This window comes from Panicum virgatum, chromosome 3K, assembly GCF_016808335.1.
Source record: "Panicum virgatum strain AP13 chromosome 3K, P.virgatum_v5, whole genome shotgun sequence".
NCBI classification, from domain to species: Eukaryota; Viridiplantae; Streptophyta; class Magnoliopsida; order Poales; family Poaceae; genus Panicum; species Panicum virgatum.
Window position 1 is genome coordinate 53,793,270 of NC_053138.1, and position 17,628 is coordinate 53,810,897.

The 17,628-nt window shown below is 48.2% G+C and overlaps 1 protein-coding gene across 1 annotated transcript; it reads right to left on the reverse strand.

Moving 5' to 3' along the window:
- Window positions 1-164: 164 nt before the first annotated feature.
- Window positions 165-12,804, reverse strand: LOC120699622 (1-acyl-sn-glycerol-3-phosphate acyltransferase PLS1-like). Its single transcript, XM_039983631.1, has 9 exons — window positions 12,620-12,804; window positions 12,008-12,182; window positions 3,621-3,694; window positions 3,466-3,525; window positions 2,692-2,769; window positions 1,451-1,576; window positions 1,230-1,322; window positions 1,050-1,133; window positions 165-638 (listed from the first exon to the last, which is right to left on the reverse strand). The coding sequence occupies exons 1-9, from the start codon at window positions 12,698-12,700 to the stop codon at window positions 408-410; spliced, it is 1,002 nt and encodes a 333-aa protein (XP_039839565.1). The 5' UTR covers window positions 12,701-12,804; the 3' UTR covers window positions 165-407.
- Window positions 12,805-17,628: the final 4,824 nt, after the last annotated feature.

Sequence of the window (17,628 nt, forward strand, 5' to 3'; positions counted from 1 at the left end):
GGGATTTCACTCCTGGCCACTTATCTTCCCACAGCCTTCTTGTTGTTTCTTTCACCATCACCAGTAATAATCCATCTGCTATTCATATATACCTGTTTGACCTGTGTTTGACTGACGTAATAGTTTACAGCTTATGTCATTGGCTGATTCAGGTACCAGCTCACTATCTACAAGAGAAATTCAATAAATTCATGACCAGTTTCCGCCCAGCTTACTATCTACAAGAGAAGTTCAATAAATTCATGACCAGTTTGTGCTCCACCAAAAACAAATCTACAATTGTTTTCATACAAGTACAAGAAGAGGTTGGAGATGGCAATTCTTGCCACAGGAAAAAACTTTTCAGATCCTAAAGAGCACAAGAACCGAGAAAATTTGTCCCATTACGCTTGTGCCTACATAATCGGTCACGTAACGAATTGGGAGTCCCTCAAACCTTTCTTAACTCGATTCCTTGCTGCTCTGGCAGAGCTCGAGCGTTCTGATTGCAAGAACATTATGAAGACATGCAAGATGCCAGTCACCAGCCCCAATCCAGCAACAAAGAGGATAATGCCTTTCCACGTTGACAGGAGCTGAGTCCACTGTAAGAATCTGTAGGTACCATATAGCAGGAGGCATGACCAAGCCAGAACGACCTGCACCAACAACAGGAATACTAGTGAGCAGCTGCAAGAGGAAAGTGTGAAGTGCTATGTATCCCAGATATTCTCATAGCAAAATAGTTAAGAACCAAATGTGCTCAGATCTTTTTTTTTATCAAGCATGCTTCATGTATTAAGGGAATTGAGCTCGTTATGGTTGGAATAGAAAAAGTTTGCTACATGAAATGAGGTGCTAGTTACACCAATTTAGCAAAGATGTGTCACCATTATCATGATGACCATCTTGCTATTTTTTCTGTCAGAGAAGACAGTCTGAATTTCCAGGTCCTAGTGGAGCTACCATCCCACAAGAGTATCTGTCCATTCACTATTTTGATTTCTTAACAACTGATGGACAGTGCTAATCCGTTACATGATGCCTTAAACTCTTAGTTAGGTATTTACCACCAAAGATTTTATTGGACGACCAATCGGTCTAATTTCCTCATCAAAACTACCAGTTGCTATATGCTTGTCCAATAATGCATCCTGTAATTGAAAAAAGTAATTAACAAATCAGCCAAGTTGCGGAGCCTTTCAAATGTGATACTTGTATGCTCATAGTTTCACAAAATAGTCAAATACCTTTGCCACAAATATGTCCTGGCACCATTTTGAAACATCTTCATCGGATTTAGGCATATCAATCATTGCATGACGTTTTATGCAGACATGAACCTACAATAAAAAAATGTGGATCTGTAACTATAATTAACTTAAAAAGGTAGCCAATTGAAGTTTCCAAGCTAAAAGTTGATGGCATCTCAGCAATTCGGGTCCACAGAGTTGAAAGTTGAAGTACTTACTACCGATGACTGTCCCTTGAGAATACGCAGCATTGTTGGTGCAGGTGAATCTTTAGGGATTACCACTGTTGTATCATAGATAGCTGGGACAAAATCACGCATAATACTTACTGCTGATACAAATCCCTGATATTTGCACACAAAAAAGAGAAGTCAGCACATAAAAACTTTCAGAAAGAAAAGTAAAAAAAAACAAGGGAGAGATCAAAATTTGCAAGAAAAAATACAAGGCATCATAGTAAAAACCATAGTCGCAGGATTCGGGGTCGATGCCTCATCCCACGACCCGGGAACGCTGTTCCGATTCGAGGGTCGGGGTCAAAGAGGGTCAGTGTCACATTCAAGATTGGATCGCGTCCCGATTTGAGAGGGGTTGCAGCCCCATTACTAGCAGATTTAATTGGGATAAGAAGGTTAAGAGTGTGATTTTTGTTAGATAATGAGTCGAGTACGTGTACTATGGTCTAAATGTACTTTTTTTATACATTTCTTATATGCTTGTGCAGATTAGTTTCTTCATTAGTAGCACATATATAGTTTTTGTCTTTTTAAAGACGCATCGACCCGAAAATATCGACTCGGATGAATCAGGGTCACGTTCCACATAATAATTTATGGTTCCATAGAGGTATACCCCCTTCGTACCACAATTTTATAAAGTGACGACCCTCGTTCCTCGACCCCGTTCCTCGCCGGTCGACCCAAGAACTTTGTGACTATGGTAAAAACTACAAAAAAAAATATGTCAACCAACTGTCCTTGCAAGAAGTGTCTGCCTTCGGAGTTCTGACCTCAATAAACGATTAGTACAAAAGATAGGCACTGGTAATCAACTAAAGCTAGAACGGGAACTCAAATATATACGAGTTTTATATAAAGTTGCATCAAATGGGAATAGGTAAGCCGTCAATGTTTGGGAGAGGTCTTTAACATTTCACATGCAACAGTGGAGACATTCGTGGTAGAATACAAAATTTCAGTCAGGAAGCGGCAAAAATGAACACCTTTGTCCATGGAATCAACACATTTCTAGGGGCTGGCAAACCCTATGAGGCTGCATATTCTTGAGCTGCTATAAGTTTTGCTGGCGTAAACCGTGTACCCTCAACAAAAAGGGCAAGCCAGAATGATCTAGGGAAGTCCTGCAACCTTTTGAGACCCCACTGCATTTAAGAGCATAAGGATCATTAAATTACTGTGAACAGCAAGGTGTCAAGTTCCTTAGGTAAGGTTGAAAATACCTTAAGTGTGTTTTCATCCTTTGCCCAACTTCTCTCCAAAAAGAGGTATTCAGCAAACCACATGGACCAGCCAATAACCTGCAACAGTTTATCAGAGCATGAGCAGAGACAGAACATGCTGTCCACGGTAAGATAATATGTGATTTTCTATTCTAATATGGATAGCATAGAACATGATAGTATGATGCATTGTGTACATCTATTCCTTCATCTTCAACATTAATTGTTTGATAGAGTCAAGACTAACCCCTATTTTAGCACTATTCATTTATGTTATTACCTTTCTGTTTTCACTTCAAATTTTATTGGTAAGACAGCCTGGGCAGTTGAGCCTAGACTAATTTTAAGAAAAAGTAAAGATTATGCATAGTTTAGTGTTTCTATCGTTCAAGCATGACTAAACCTATATCGTTAGGACCCTAGCAATATGGATGATCATCTACTTCTTGTTCACTAGTACTTTGTTCCGAGACTCTTGATACTTTGACACAAGGGACCAGATGATCATAGATATTCATGGGAAATAATTCTTTGACCCAAGCATAACAAAGAGGTCGCAAAACTGATGGTTAAAAGGAAATACCATGTATAATGAAGCACTGTGCATGATAATTTTAGTACAAGTCAATATGTATAAAATTTGATTTGTTTCCATTGCATAAATTAACTTGACATAGCTTTTCAGAAATACATTGGAACAAAGCAGCAATAGGAGTAATACAGAACGAAAACATGAGACATTATACCATTGTAGAAATGTATAAACTAACTTACAGGAAGGAACTTTGAAGATTTCTTCATGATAGCTAGTGTGCTTCCAAGACATCCTGAACGCTGGCCGCCAAATCATGCAAAATCTCATCTCAGCCCAATGTATAGTAAAACTGCTAGTTCTAAGCAAAATAGTTAATGACAAAAATAATAATCACCTGTGCTAAAATCCATCCAATAAGCCAATCAATATCACTCCGGTGATTTGATATTATAAAGGCATGCTCTCTGCCTATAAAATTCTTCAGATAAGGCTATAATCAAAATTTATCTTTTTTTAAAAAAAATATTATGAGCGCACTATGCTATAACATCAATGCCCGCGTGAAAATATGGAACTCAAATCCTTACCCATTAGCTTATAAGTTTCTTGATCAACATGCAATTGTACCTGCAGAATTGAATTGAACGATTGAAACCAGTGAACAAATAAAGAATATGAAACAATTATTTCAAGAAAGATCCAGACAAATCAACCTTTGCTATTATTGTTATGAACCCTAGTTCATTTGGGGGATAGGGAGGATAACCATTGCCAGGAAGATGGCCGGGCAAAGTCGGCCTGGAGGGAGACTAGACTTTTGGGGGACTTGGGAATTGATTCTTGTTCATTGTTTCATTGCTTGATTAGAAGAAATACAATCCCATCCTTATATAGATGGGCTGACTTGACCCTTAAGAAACCCTGACTTGACCCTTAAGAAACCAATCTCTAAATTTAAGGAAATAACAAACCAATCTAATCTAATCTTTCCTAATATCTGGACCTTATTACTGTTCACGGCGTGAACAGTACCTCCTGCCCATGACATCTCCTCCCTGCTTCGAAGACAGCTCGCCCTCGAGCTGTGGTGGTCTGGTGGAGGCCATGGTTCCAGCCCTTCATAGTCCCCTAGTAGCTCTGACCTGCATGTGATGCTTGTTTCTCCTGGATCCCATGGAAAACCACCAAACTTGCCTGCAGCCATCCAGAGCCAAGACCAAGAATGTACAGATCTACTAACATGGAGCAGAACGACGACTGGTGGCTTCGTGCGGATGGTTGTCGGAGCGGCTCCACCCGTGATCGCCTATCTGCGCAGAATGACGTCCTGCTGCTCCGAGCAGATGGCCAGCGGCACCACAAGCACGAGTCCTCCGATGATGTAGTCCCTACGCGGAATGACGGCTAGCGGCTCCCAATAGATGGCCACTGGCGTGCCGATTTGAAGGAGTGACGCCGCCACCTCCGACGGATGGAGACAGGAACAATTTGTTTGCTTGCTCCCGTGTAGAAGCCGCGCTCGCTGCCTTGCGAGGAATCCACGCGCCGCCGCCTGTAGCCGCACCGCCGCTTCTTTATGCCGCAAGCTCTCCTTCAACTTCAAGAGTACGGTTTGGATCTGTGCGCAACATTGCCGTATGTCGACACACAAATCCTTAATCGATGATAATGGATCACCGGCAGCAGAAGCCATGGAATCAGATCGAAACCAAAGCTAACTGATACCGGATGTTATGAACCCTAGTTCATTTGGGGGATAGGGAGGATAACTATTGCCAGGAAGATGGCCAGGCAAAGTCGGCGTGGAGGGAGACTAGACTTTTGGGGGACTTGGGAATTGATTCTTGTTCATTGTTTCATTGCTTGATTAGAAGAGATACAATCCCATCCTTATATAGATGGGCTGACTTGACCCTTAAGAAACCAATCTCTAAATTTAAGGAAATAACAAACCAATCTAATCTAATCTTTCCTAATATCTGGACTCTATGCAGTCAAAAGTGTCTCAGGCCTAGACATAGGGGCTTTTCCTGACTCCTCTGGGAACTGAACTTTTAGAGACCACTTTGCATTGCCAATCATGCAACCATTTGAAGTGGTAGTTTCTTTTTTTTTTGTGTGGGTGGGTGGTTTGTTGTGTGTGTGTGTGTGCGCGCGTTTGGGGGGGGGATCTTGTTAGAAGCTCAATTTTCACTCTCATTGAGCTGAGAGGATGACACTCAAGTTGGGGAAGTTTTCTGGGTTTTTCTTCATTCACACTCACAATGCCATGCCTTCCAACGGGAGGGGTAGCCACACATATATACAGCCAGCCAAGGAGCTGTTAACTGCCTAGTCTAAGATGCTCCTGCTGTCCTAGAAAAGTAGATGCTAACTGCTGCTGTCCTACTAACTGCAGTTGTCCTAGCAAACTAAAAAGCAGTCCAAGATGCTGTCCTCTAGGGGCAGCAAAAAACCACTGCATGCTGCAGCAAAAAAGGAGATGCTGCAGCCCCACAAAGACCAAGAGTACAAGACTTATTCCCTTCATTCTCCCCCTAAGCCTTGTGCGTCGTCTTGTGGGAAAGTTGGACCATCCCGGTCCTGGAGCAAAGCTCAAGGAACTTGATCCTCCCAAGGGGCTTGGTGAGCAGATCCGCAAGCTGATCCTTGGTGTTGATGTAGCTCGCCTTGATGCTTCCTTCCTCCAAGCAGCCTCGGATGAAGTGATACCTCACCCGGACGTGCTTGCTCCGTTCGTGGAAAACGGGGTTCTTCGCCAAGGCCAGAGCGGACTTGCTGTCCACCCTGAGCTCCACTGCTCCAGTGTCTCTGCCGAGTAGATCACCAAGCAGTCGAGCGAGCCAGAGCGCCTGAGTCGACGCGGTGGAGGCCGCTATGTACTCGGCCTCGCAGCTGGACAAGGCCACCACCTGCTGCTTGACCGACTGCCAGCTAACGAGGCACTCGCCGAGGAAGAAGAGGATCCCGCTCGTACTCTTGCTGGTGTCGATGTCGCCAGCGTGGTCGCTGTCGCTGTACCCGACGAAGTGTGCCGCCCCAGGGCACCTCGGGTAGTGGAGACCGTGGTCGAGAGTCCCCGCAACATAGCGGATGATCCTCTTCACGGCCTGCTGGTGCTCCGTCGTCGGTCGCTGCATGAACCGACTGACGTAGCCGACGGAGAACGCCAAGTCCGGTCGTGTGTGGGCGAGGTAGCGGAGGCTCCCCACAAGACGCCGGTACTGAGTAGCGTCCACCTCCTCCGCCGTGCTGTCACGGCTCAGCTTCAGCCTCTCCTCCATCGGAGTGAGAGCTGGGTTGCAGTCGGTGAGCCCAGCGAGCTCGACGACGCGCTTGGCGTAGGCGGTCTGTCGAAGTGTGATCCCGGAGTCGTCCTGGTGCACCTCAATCCCCAGGTAGAAGGAGAGAGGCCCCAGGTCGCTCATCTGGAAGGTGGCCTTCATCTCCTCCTTGAACATCGCCACCTCCGCATCCTTGGTGCCGGTGATCACCAAGTCGTCGACGTAGACACCCACCAGCAGGGCATTGCCTCCTTTGCCCCGCCGGTAGATGGCCGCCTCGTGCGGGCTTTGCTCGAAGCCCATCCCCTTGAGCGTGGAGTCCAGCTTGGCGTTCCACGCCCTCGGGGCCTGCCGCAAGCCATAGAGGGCCTTGCGCAGACGTAGCACCTTACCCTCCTTGCCGGGGATCGCAAACCCCGGCGGCTGGTGCACGTAGACCTCCTCCTTCAAGTCGCCGTTGAGAAACGCCGACTTGACGTCCATGTGATGGACACGCCAGTCCTCCTGGGCAGCTAGCGCAAGGAGGAGTCGCACGGACTCCATCCGTGCCACGGGAGCGAAGGCGTCGTCGAAGTCGACTCCCTCCTGCTGCACGAAACCTCGTGCCACCAGGCGAGCCTTGTGCTTGACGACGGTGCCGGCCTCATCCCTCTTCAGCTTGAACACCCACTTAAGGGTGATCGCGCGGTGACCGCGAGGGAGATCAGCAAGCTCCCAAGTGCGGTTCTTCTCAACCGCGTCCATCTCCGACTGCATCGCGGCACGCCATGCCGCATGTCCCTCGGCCTCTGCGAAAGACCGAGACTCGCCGTCGTCGCACGCGAGGTGCAACTGTTCCTCCAGGTCGTGAGGCACCAGTCCCGGCACCGGCTGATCACCGAGAAGGTCCTCCATCGTACGGTACCGCAACGGCTCGCCATCATGGTATGCGTCGACGCGCTCCTCGTCGTGAGAGAACGGAGTAGCGAACTCCACCGGACTGTGCTCAGCACGAGCAGGTGTCGAAGTAGACGGGCCCGGAGGAGTGGCTATCGGTACTGGAGTGCGTGGCGTCGCCGGCTGTGGTGGTGCAGCCGAGGAACTCGGCGCAGTCGGAGTCGTAGCTGAAGGGCGTGGTGCCGCCGGTGTGGCAGGCGCCGGAGTCGGTGGAGGCTCGGGGACCGGGGTAGGCACGCTCAGCGAAGAAGAGCTGCCTACTCCCCCAGCTCCCTCGAAGTGGACGTACTCGACGGTGAAGTCGTCGTACGTCGAAGCCGAGCCGTCGTCCACCGCCTTGTCCCACGCCCATCCTCGCCCTTCGTCGAACACAACGTCTCGCGCCGTGCGCACACGCTGTGTCTCCGGGTCGAGAATGCGGTAGGCCTTCGAACCCTCCGCGTAGCCGATGAACACTCCCGGAGTGATCCTGTCGTCGAGCTTGCCGATGTGGCCAAGCTCCTTGGCGAACGCGAGGCAGCCGAAGACCCGCAGGTGGGAGACCGCCGACTTGCGCCCATGCCAAGCCTCATACGGCGTCATGCCGTCGAGTGCCTTGGTGGGCGAGCGGTTGAGGATGTAGACGGCCGTCACCACCGCCTCTCCCCAGAAGACAGCCGGCATCCCCCTCTGCTTGAGGAGGGCCCGGGCCATCCCCACAACCGTCTGGTTGCGCCGCTCGACGACGCCGTTCTGCTGCGGGCTGTACGGCGCGGAGTAGTGGTGCTGGATGCCCTCATCCGCGCAGTACGCCGCGAACTCGGCCGCCGTGAACTCGCCGCCGTTGTCGGTGCGCAGCACGCGCAACTTGCGGCCGCTCTCCGCCTCCGCAGCGGCCTGAGCACGCCTGATGCCGTCCGCAGCCTCTCCCTTGCTGCCGAGGATCATCACCCACATGAAGCGGGAGAGGTCGTCGACGAGCAGCAGGAAGTAGCGCCGTCCTCCTGGTGTGACCGGTGTCACCGGGTCCACACAAGTCCCCGTGTACGAGCTCGAGCCGCTCCTTGGCTCGGAAGCTCGCCTGCTGGGGGAAGGAGTGCCGCCTCTGCTTCGTCAGCACGCAGACGTCGCAGAGCTGCTCCACGTGGTCGAGGCACGGGAGGCCTCGCACCATCTCCTTGGCGCCGAGCCGCTTCAGGGCCTCAAAGTGGAGGTGCCCAAAGCGCTCGTGCCACTGCCATGCCTCGTCGTCCCTGCGAGCTGCAAGACAAAGAGGCTGGGCCACCCCGACATGGAGGATGTAGAGGCGGTTCTTCCCTCGAACCACCCTAGCGAGAAGCTGGCGACGGTGGTCCCAGATGCGGAGGACCCCGCTGTCGATCACCACGCGGGAGCCGCTCTCATCGAGCTGCCCAAGGCTGATGATGGAGTTCCGCAGCGCCGGGATGTAGTAGACTCCGGTGAGCATCCGGTGCTCTCCGGACTTGGCGGTGAAGATCACGGAGCCCACGCCCTTGATCTCCACTGGCGGAGGAGTCCCCGAACCTGACGGAGCCACCTACGTCGACGTCCAGGTCGGAGAAGAACTCCCGCCGCCCGGTCATGTGGTGCGTGGCGCCGGAGTCGAGGTACCAGCCATCGACCCTGTCGTCGTCGGAGCCGTTGCCGAGGAGAACTCGGGCACGCAGGCTCGTCTAGGTGGAGTAGAGCGGTGACAGGCGGTGCCGCCGGATGCGGCTCCATGTCCCCGTGGAGTAGGAACAGAGCCGGCTCGTCATCCGGCTGGGCCTCCGCGACGTGGGCTTGGCCCCCACGCCTCCGCTGCGGGCAGTCCCTGGCCCAGTGGCCGGGCCTGCCACAGTTGTGGCAGGCGTCGTCTCGTGCCGCCTTGGGCCTGTCAGCGGCGCCGCCCTGAGCATCTCCGCAGGGCGCCACCCTCGGCGCGCCCTCGTGCCCCGACTTGGGCACCTCCGCGCCCCTTTCGCGGCTTGCCTGCGCTTGCGGCCACCAGTCGAGGAAGAGGGCTCCCCCCTCCTCCTGTCACCGCGCCGAGCCTCCCACTGCTCCTGAGTGAGGTGGAGCTTCCCACCGATGGAGATGCCTCCCGAGGGAGGCTGTGGCTCGTCGCTGTCGACGACCTTGAGGCGACCTATCGCCTCCTCGATCGTCATGGTGGAGAGGTCCAGCAGAGACTCGATCGAGCGAGCGGTCTGCCTGTACCTCTCGGGGACGCAGCGGAAGAGCTTCTCGACGGCTCTCTCCTCGTCGTAGGTGTCGTCGCCGAACTGCACCACCTTCTGCAGCAGAGTGTTGAGACGGAGGGCGAAGTCATCAACATCCTCACCTGGCTTGAAGGCCAGGTTCTCCCACTCCTTGCGAAGTGCCTGGAGAGTGGTCTTGCGGGCGCGGTCGCTGCCGATACGTGCCGCAGCGATGGAGTCCCAGGCCTCCTTGGCAGTTTGCTTCTTGGAAAGCGTGAACTGCATCTCGGGCGGGGCTGCTGCGATGAGAGCATCCAGCGCCCGTCGATCCTCATCGTAGCCGACGTCGCCGTACCGGACTGCCTCCCACATGTGCCGCACCTGGAGCTTCACCTCCATGACTACGGCCCACTCGACGTAGTTGGTCTTGGTGAGGGTGGGCCACCCACCGCCGGGACCGACGTCCCTGACCACCGCCTGGAGGCCGTGGTAGCCGGGGGCGCCGCCGCGCGCACCCCAGCCAGGAGCGCCGCCACCGCCCTGCGCGCCGCCGCCAGGGGCGCCGCCTCCGCCCTGCGCGCCGCCGCCAGGAGCGCGGCCGCCGCCAGGGGCGCCGCCTCCGCCCTGCGCGCCGCCGCCAGGGGCGCGGCCTCCGCCGCCGGGTGCGCGGCCCCCTGGACCGTCGCCGGGCGCGCCGCTAGGCGCACCGCCGTCCAGGCAACCGCCGGGCGCGCGGGCCCCTGGACCGTCGCCGGGCGCGCCGCCGTCCAGGCCGTCGCCGGGCGCGCGGGCCCCTGGACCGCCGCCGGGCGCGCCGCCGTCCAGGCCGCCGCCGCCGGGGTGGGCTGCTGCCCACCGCGTGGTCCGCTCCCGCGCTCTCTCCCTCTCCAATTCCTCAAGGTCCTCGTCGGCGGTGGCGTCGCCGGCGATGGAGCCGCTGAGGCTGCCGCGCAAGGTCTCAACCTCGACCTCCGCCGCACGCGCTGCATCCTCCGCCTCCTCTGCTTCCACCTCCGCCCTGGCCGCTGCCAGCTCCGCTGCAACCAGCCTGGCCGCCCTCGCCGCTGCTGCAGCGGCTTGAGCCGTCGCTCGCCTGCGCTCCTCTGCCGCGGCGAGCTCGGCGTCTCGCTGGCGCCGTGCGCTCGAGGCGACCGAGCGCTGAGACGGTGCGTCGGACATGGCGCGCCTCCAAGGGGCTGTTGCGTGGAGAGGGGGAAGGGAACGGGGAAGAAGAGGTAGCCGGAGCTGCTGCTGCTGCTGCGCTAGCTGCTGGTGGTGGCGGCTGGGCTGCTATAGTGGCTTGGGAAGGGGAGGAGCAAGAGATATCCAACCTACATGAAAGTACGGCTCGGATACCAGATGTTAGAAGCTCAATTTTCACTCTCATTGAGCTGAGAGGATGACACTCAAGTTGGGGAAGTTTTCTGGGTTTTTCTTCATTCACACTCACAATGCCATGCCTTCCAACGGGAGGGGTGGCCACACATATATACAGCCAGCCAAGGAGCTGCTAACTGCCTAGTCTAAGATGCTTCTGCTGTCCTAGAAAAGTAGATGCTAACTGCTGCTGTCCTACTAACTGCAGCTGTCCTAGCAAACTAAAAAGCAGTCCAAGATGCTAGTCCTCTAGGGGCAGCAAAAAACCACTGCATGCTGCAGCAAAAAAGGAGATGCTGCAGCCCCACAAAGACCAAGAGTACAAGACTTATTCCCTTCAGATCTTACCTTCAAACTTGGCCTAAAGGAGTAAAGGACCATACTAAGGAAAATTGCATACCTCAAATGATCTCAGCAGCAATCTCATGGCATACCTAATTGACCACCCTTTGTGCAAACATCTACACATTGCCTCAATAAATTTTGTGATGGAAATATCCCCCCCCTCCCTCCCTATATAATACTGTATGATGTTGTAAAAAACAGGTTAAAAAGAACAATTTAACCAAGAAGATGCAGACCAATCCCATGTGGCACCAAAATTTCACTTAATCCAACCAGGTAAGAAGGCAGTAGTCTTTTTAATTGTACATTTGGCACTTCCAAGAAGAATGTTGACTTTAATCATGTATAGTGTTAGCCATTCTTGACTTGATGGTGATCAGCCCACCCAAACCCCCAACAGTAAACACTCCCTTTTATCCAAACGAAACTGAAAATTATTCAGTATGCCATTGCCACACTATATTCTCAAGTGGACCATTCAGAGGCATACTACCAATCTTCATGCAGGTAATTAGACAATAAGCCAATGTATTTGCCTTAATGTTCCTATCAATAAGCCAGCATGAGGGGCCATGTAGCCCAAACGAATAAACAAAACAATGTTGTTGCAGATTTTTTTTTTCCTTTGAACAATTGAGATGGATGCATCTGGGCTTTACCGAAGTGCAAAGAAACTGACTTTGGATTTCTCAATTTTATGCTTCTTATTAACTTAACACCAGCCCACCAGTCCACAAGCCAGATTAGCTGAAGCCATAGCAGCTCAGCCAAGAATCTGTTGATCCGCCGATACAAGCTCTTCGACAAGGGCCTTATAGACACGAACAAGACAGCCTGCAATGTGTTGTAAACATAGGGAGAGATCAACGAACAAGGTAGTGGTGATTCTAGTATCCAATTAATGGATCATAAAAGTAAGTTTACCCATTATATCGACCATTAGTCCATTACAAGTCCAAAATTAGCCAAAAGACGGACATATTTCCGAATTAAACAGCTGAATTGAAAGCGCATTGCAGCAGATCAGATCGGAGGGGAAACAAGGCGTAAAAGCAAATGCAATTCGGTAAAATTAACTGGAATATCCCACAGAAAATCAGCGGAAAGATTTGCAGCTAGAGAAGAGACGAATCTCGTGGTAATCCATTGATAAAAATCAAATCTTCGGGACCGAACTGATTCAGATCACCACACCACACGAACCCCCGAAAATTAACAGTAAGAAGAATCACTGAAGAAGAGGCGGCTTGACCTGGGGCGCGTGAGGTCACCTGGACAGCGTTGACGATGAGGCCGGAGAGGAGGAAGAGGAGGCCGAGTGGGAGCACGACGAGCACGAGGGGGATCGCCATGGCCGCAGCCGCCGCCCCACCGGCCGCGTCTCCCTCTTCTTGGCTGTGTCCCCGGATTACGAGAAAAGCGCGGGGGTTAAACAAGAAAGTTGCTTCTGTGATAATGTGTTGATGTCTGTGGCTGCCTAAGGCGCTGAAGGTGAGGTGAGTTTTCGTCTTTCTGTAGGGTGCTATACGAAAATATACGAACATGTCAGGATGACAAATAGGAATCGATCTATCCATAAACTTGAATTGAAGTTTGAGGCATGAATGTTTCACATATTTGAGAAGTTTGAGACAATGTGCTTCACTCGAGCTGTTAAACAGAGCTACAAAGTGAAAATTTGACAAGCTCCTAGGTTCATTTAAGTTGACAAAAATGGCCAATATCCCAATTCATTTCATACACGTGAAAATTTGAATGAATTTGACAGTTTTCCCAACTCAATATGCATTCGAGATTCCTAGCTACTCCGGTTTTATTTGGACCTGAAAGAGAATGCAACCACACTTGATGAATCTTTTACCTGGCATTCGAGATTCCTAGCTACTCCGGTTTTATTTTGCTTCACCCAAGTAATTTTTCCCTTCAGGTATACAACAAAGGTGAATTGATCTACATGAACCCTCTTACACTTGGGTCACTAGACAGTGTAGCATTACAACTTCACATGGGTCTTTGGGTAGTTGCTTTTTATTTAGTAGGTTGGAGGACAAAAACCCAATCCAAGATCATAGGGTACCACTCAATCTGCCTGTAAGAAGAAATCAGTCATCCTAACTCCTTATCTCACATGAGCACACGAGGTCATGTCGTGAATGGTAAGAACTATTGACACAGTAAATAATGAGTAGAAATTTGGCTAATGATAGTTTTGTACAAAAGAGTGATATTTAAAATAAAAAGGATTCATATTATAATTCTCGAGTTGCATGCACCAACCAGTTCAACTCAAAAACTTAACACTCCTCACGTACAAGCTCGCTTAAGCCTCAAACATGGAAATTGGAGTTGGTCGCAATTATATTATTTATTCGCCTCTACAAGATTCAAACTCAAAACCTCTGGCCCTAATACTATGTCGTTACATGCACCAACCAGTTCAACCCAAAAGGTTAAGATGGGAGAGCACTTTAGCAGTCCTATATATGTCGCAATAATCTCTCATCTCATGATTTTAGTAGGAAATGTGACCTAGACCACAACTGATCGATCAGCCGTATATAGATGGTTGTTAAAACGAATCAATATGCCATTGAACACTAAAATTTCCTCAAGAAATAAAATATCATTATTGATCGTGCAATGCAGACGTGCATGTTCAGTGTCTAAAGCCGGCCATTGTTAATTTGTTGCTCGAACAGCACTCCTAGCTGCTTGAATAGCACACGCACTCGTGTTGTCTCTCCATCGATCAGTTCAACTGTTTTCGAGTCCCACAACTCACAAGCAGACATTGACAAGCTGCCAGCACGGTACTACAACAGTCAACGGAAACGGAGAAGCTAGGTAGCTATAGCAAGAAATTTGTTGAGCTATAACTGAGATAAAAAAAATGTGACAAATGGAAGCTTGCTTGACTGTGATTCACATGCTTATAGGAGTAAGACCTAAGAGGGTCACAATATTGTGCTAGTCAATTGATGCTAGACGGGGTGGTAAAAGAGCCTTGCAATTTGGCCTAGATAATCTAAGCGTCCGATCCTAAAAGGGCTGAGCTCTAATCTTATATAATTTTAAGTTAAAAAAATTTAAAGATCAAGTTAGATTATGAAGAGACCACTAGAAACATGATCCGTTACCACCCTGCTAGAAAATATCAATGATGCCTTGTGTTTCGCCTTAGATTGAAGTGAAAGTTTTCGATCTTTTAACTCATTACTTCCATGTGATTTCTCGCTTGTAGACAAAGTGAATCTGAGAGAAATTTCTTTTGCAGGTAGATGGTCCATCTCATTATTTTTCTTATTAGAGCCTCATACAATTTATGTGTTATTATGTCATGCTTAATGTTTTATATTCTATATTCTACATGTCAACCTGCTTCCATCGGACTCCGGATTTTGCAACAAAAACAACAAAATTAATTTTAATTGGAAGAAAAAAACAAAGGAGATTTTTCCAATATTATTGCAACCACTCGTATTGATGAAAGAAAATATACCTTATATGAAAGCAACCATAGAAAAAATCCCGGTCAGCCATATATTTACTAGTTTGCATTGATTTAAAATAAAAGTAATATATATATATCTTGTTTAATAAATATTTTTTTGGTTCAATGAACAAATGATGCACGTACGGTTACCATCAAAGTTTTTGGTTTGAAAGAAACTGATGGTGACTAATTAGTAGATAGGTCAACTCATGCAAATGGAATCTTTCTTCTTCTACAGATGCAACGAATCACATGGGTTCTGTAAAGGTCAAGACATCTCACGGATTGGATGCGAGAATAGATGGGGGCTCATTAGCTTTTAAATTTAATTCACCAGCCCCATCGATTCATCAAGAGAGAAAGCAAAAAGGAGGTTAGACTTTGAAGGCTCTCAATTTGAGCGTATCTTTTTTTTGCTAAAAGCACAAAGGCATACGAAATATGAAGCAAAGAGGTTGCAGAATGTAGAAGTTATCTTCCAAATTGGGCATGAGTTCGTTAGACAAGCTTTTCACATTTTTTTAGAAAAAGGTTTGTCTCTTAATTTAAAGTAAGTGTTATAGGTAGTAATCAAGGACGATCACCGGTTGTAGCTTTATTCAATAAAAAACACATATGCATTGACGTGTCTTCCACACGAATTTTTGTGTTAGATGATAACAGATGTGTGTCCTCTAACTATCCTGGATACTGGACACCCTAGCAAGTATACAGCAGCAATTATAATGCCCTCACATGGATGCACTCATATGTTCCAAACCTTTGGCTACTACGCCTGTACTTCACTTGGTGGTTGTGTTCCTTGTGTTAATAATGATGTGAGGACTGAGGAGTACAATAATGGTCATAAATCTCTATTATGAGATCTTGCTTTGTTCCTAACAACCAAAGTGGTGGTGGACAAATCCTAGTAGGGGGGGGGGGGGGTTTAAGATTTTCATACTATACTTCAACTGTCTAGCACCTCCTTGAAGGAAGCAAAGCAAGCAGGGTCCTAGCTCTTCCATGAAACGACGACGTCAGTTCCTGCATCCCTTTTAATCTTGAAAGGGGCCTTTGTGGTACAAGGCAATCTATTTCTACTTGGATGAAGTTGTACTTGAGAGTTGGGGCACACATGGTGAGTGAGGTATATTGCTATATCATCATTGTGATCAATGCAGCGTTTTTGTCCGTTAGGAAAATGCATTCACACATGTGTACATGCAGGGCATTCTAATTTTAACATGGGTTGGTTGATTTGAGTTTTGAAAGTTGTAATAATCTCAGTTGAGTTACATCTAACAATTGTGATCTTGCATGGTTGTCGATAATGTATATCATCATATCTTACTATTACTAATTGGAGGCTCCTTTTAATCATCCACATGAAGCCACCTAGAATCCTAGGCGGACACTCTCAAAAAATTGAGAAACCCTAAAAATTCTCACAAAAATAAGAAATATCCGGCCATCAATCCGACAACTCTAATCATAATAGTCATTGGATCTGTTATCTTTCCAAATAAATTACCCACCTCTATCATTATAAAAATAGACTAAAGTAACCCCCTAAACATATATCTAAATTACCCATGTTTTCCATTATAAAAAATTAAAATAATCCCCTAACCTTCGTGAAAATGCCCATGTGTGCCATTATAGAAATATGATGCAAATAACCACCTAAATTTACATACAAATTATCCAATTATATCATTATTTAAAGTTAAAGTAACCCATAAATCCAAATCTTAACTATATAATTATAACAAAATATTAGTGCACCAATATAAAATTCTAAATTACTATTTTTATATTTATTAATATATTATTTATGTTATTGTTTATATAAAAATACCACTCACGATATGTGTCACCACCATGTATTCATGTATGATGTGAGATAAGAATACCAATTCACAAATAAATAGTTCAACTAAATATATATATCAAACACACATGGAGTACGTGTACAAAATTCAATAGATGAAAGGGGGCTTGAGAGATATATAATATAATTATTAGCTATAAGCTTTATTTTTATATTAATCCTAATCAGTCCATGCGGGAGCACGGGTTGATAGGCTAGTAATCCCAAATGTGTATTGAGAAATGGTATATTCTCATTTACTTGTAATAAGTTCATTCTCGATAGTCATTTTCCTATAAGCATTCACTACCGGAAAACAACGCTTTTGCCATGTGCCCTAACCTTTGACGTGTGCATCTTTTCGGGCACACAACAAACCTGCCTTTTGCCGAGTGTCGGCAAGAAAACACATGGCAAAATACTGGCACACGGCAAAGGCTGCATTTGCCGTGTGCCACAAGAGAAAACACACAGTAACAAGGGGCACGTCATGTGGTCGTCAAGTTAACTTTTTTTTTTGCCATGGGCTAACTAGGCACACGGTAGAGGCTTTGCCATGTGCCCGAAAAAAAAAGGCACACGGCAAACATGGCTTTGCCGGCCGAGCTTTGCCATGTGTGCGTTGCCGTGTGCAACACACGGCAAACACTTTGCCGTGTGGAACTGTGGATTATGTTCTTTGCTTTGTGCCTTTGGCACACGGCAAACCATGTGAATCCCGTAGTGATGCCTCCGATTTTCCTTTCAATTATGAAGCATCCACAATTAATAAGTGTTAGGTACTAAGTCAATTTTTGTAACTCTGACCTGAATAGAGCTATTACGACTATCACACACTATATATACGAACCACAAGGTTTTACAACAACTGCCAGAGTTTTTTTGCAGGGTGGCCGATGGGATGCCTGCGTGTAGTTTTATTTGTTAAAGTATAT

Excerpts from the sequence above, each read along its gene's own strand:
- LOC120699622 (XM_039983631.1), bottom strand. The coding sequence starts at position 12,700 with ATGGCGATCCCCCTCGTGCTCGTCGTGCTCCCACTCGGCCTCCTCTTC. Across the intron at positions 12,183-12,619 it reads TCATCGTCAACGCTGTCCAG|GCTGTCTTGTTCGTGTCTAT; the intron begins GTGACCTCACGC and ends AACACATTGCAG. Across the intron at positions 1,323-1,450 it reads TCAAGGGACAGTCATCGGTA|GTTCATGTCTGCATAAAACG; the intron begins GTAAGTACTTCA and ends TTTTTATTGTAG.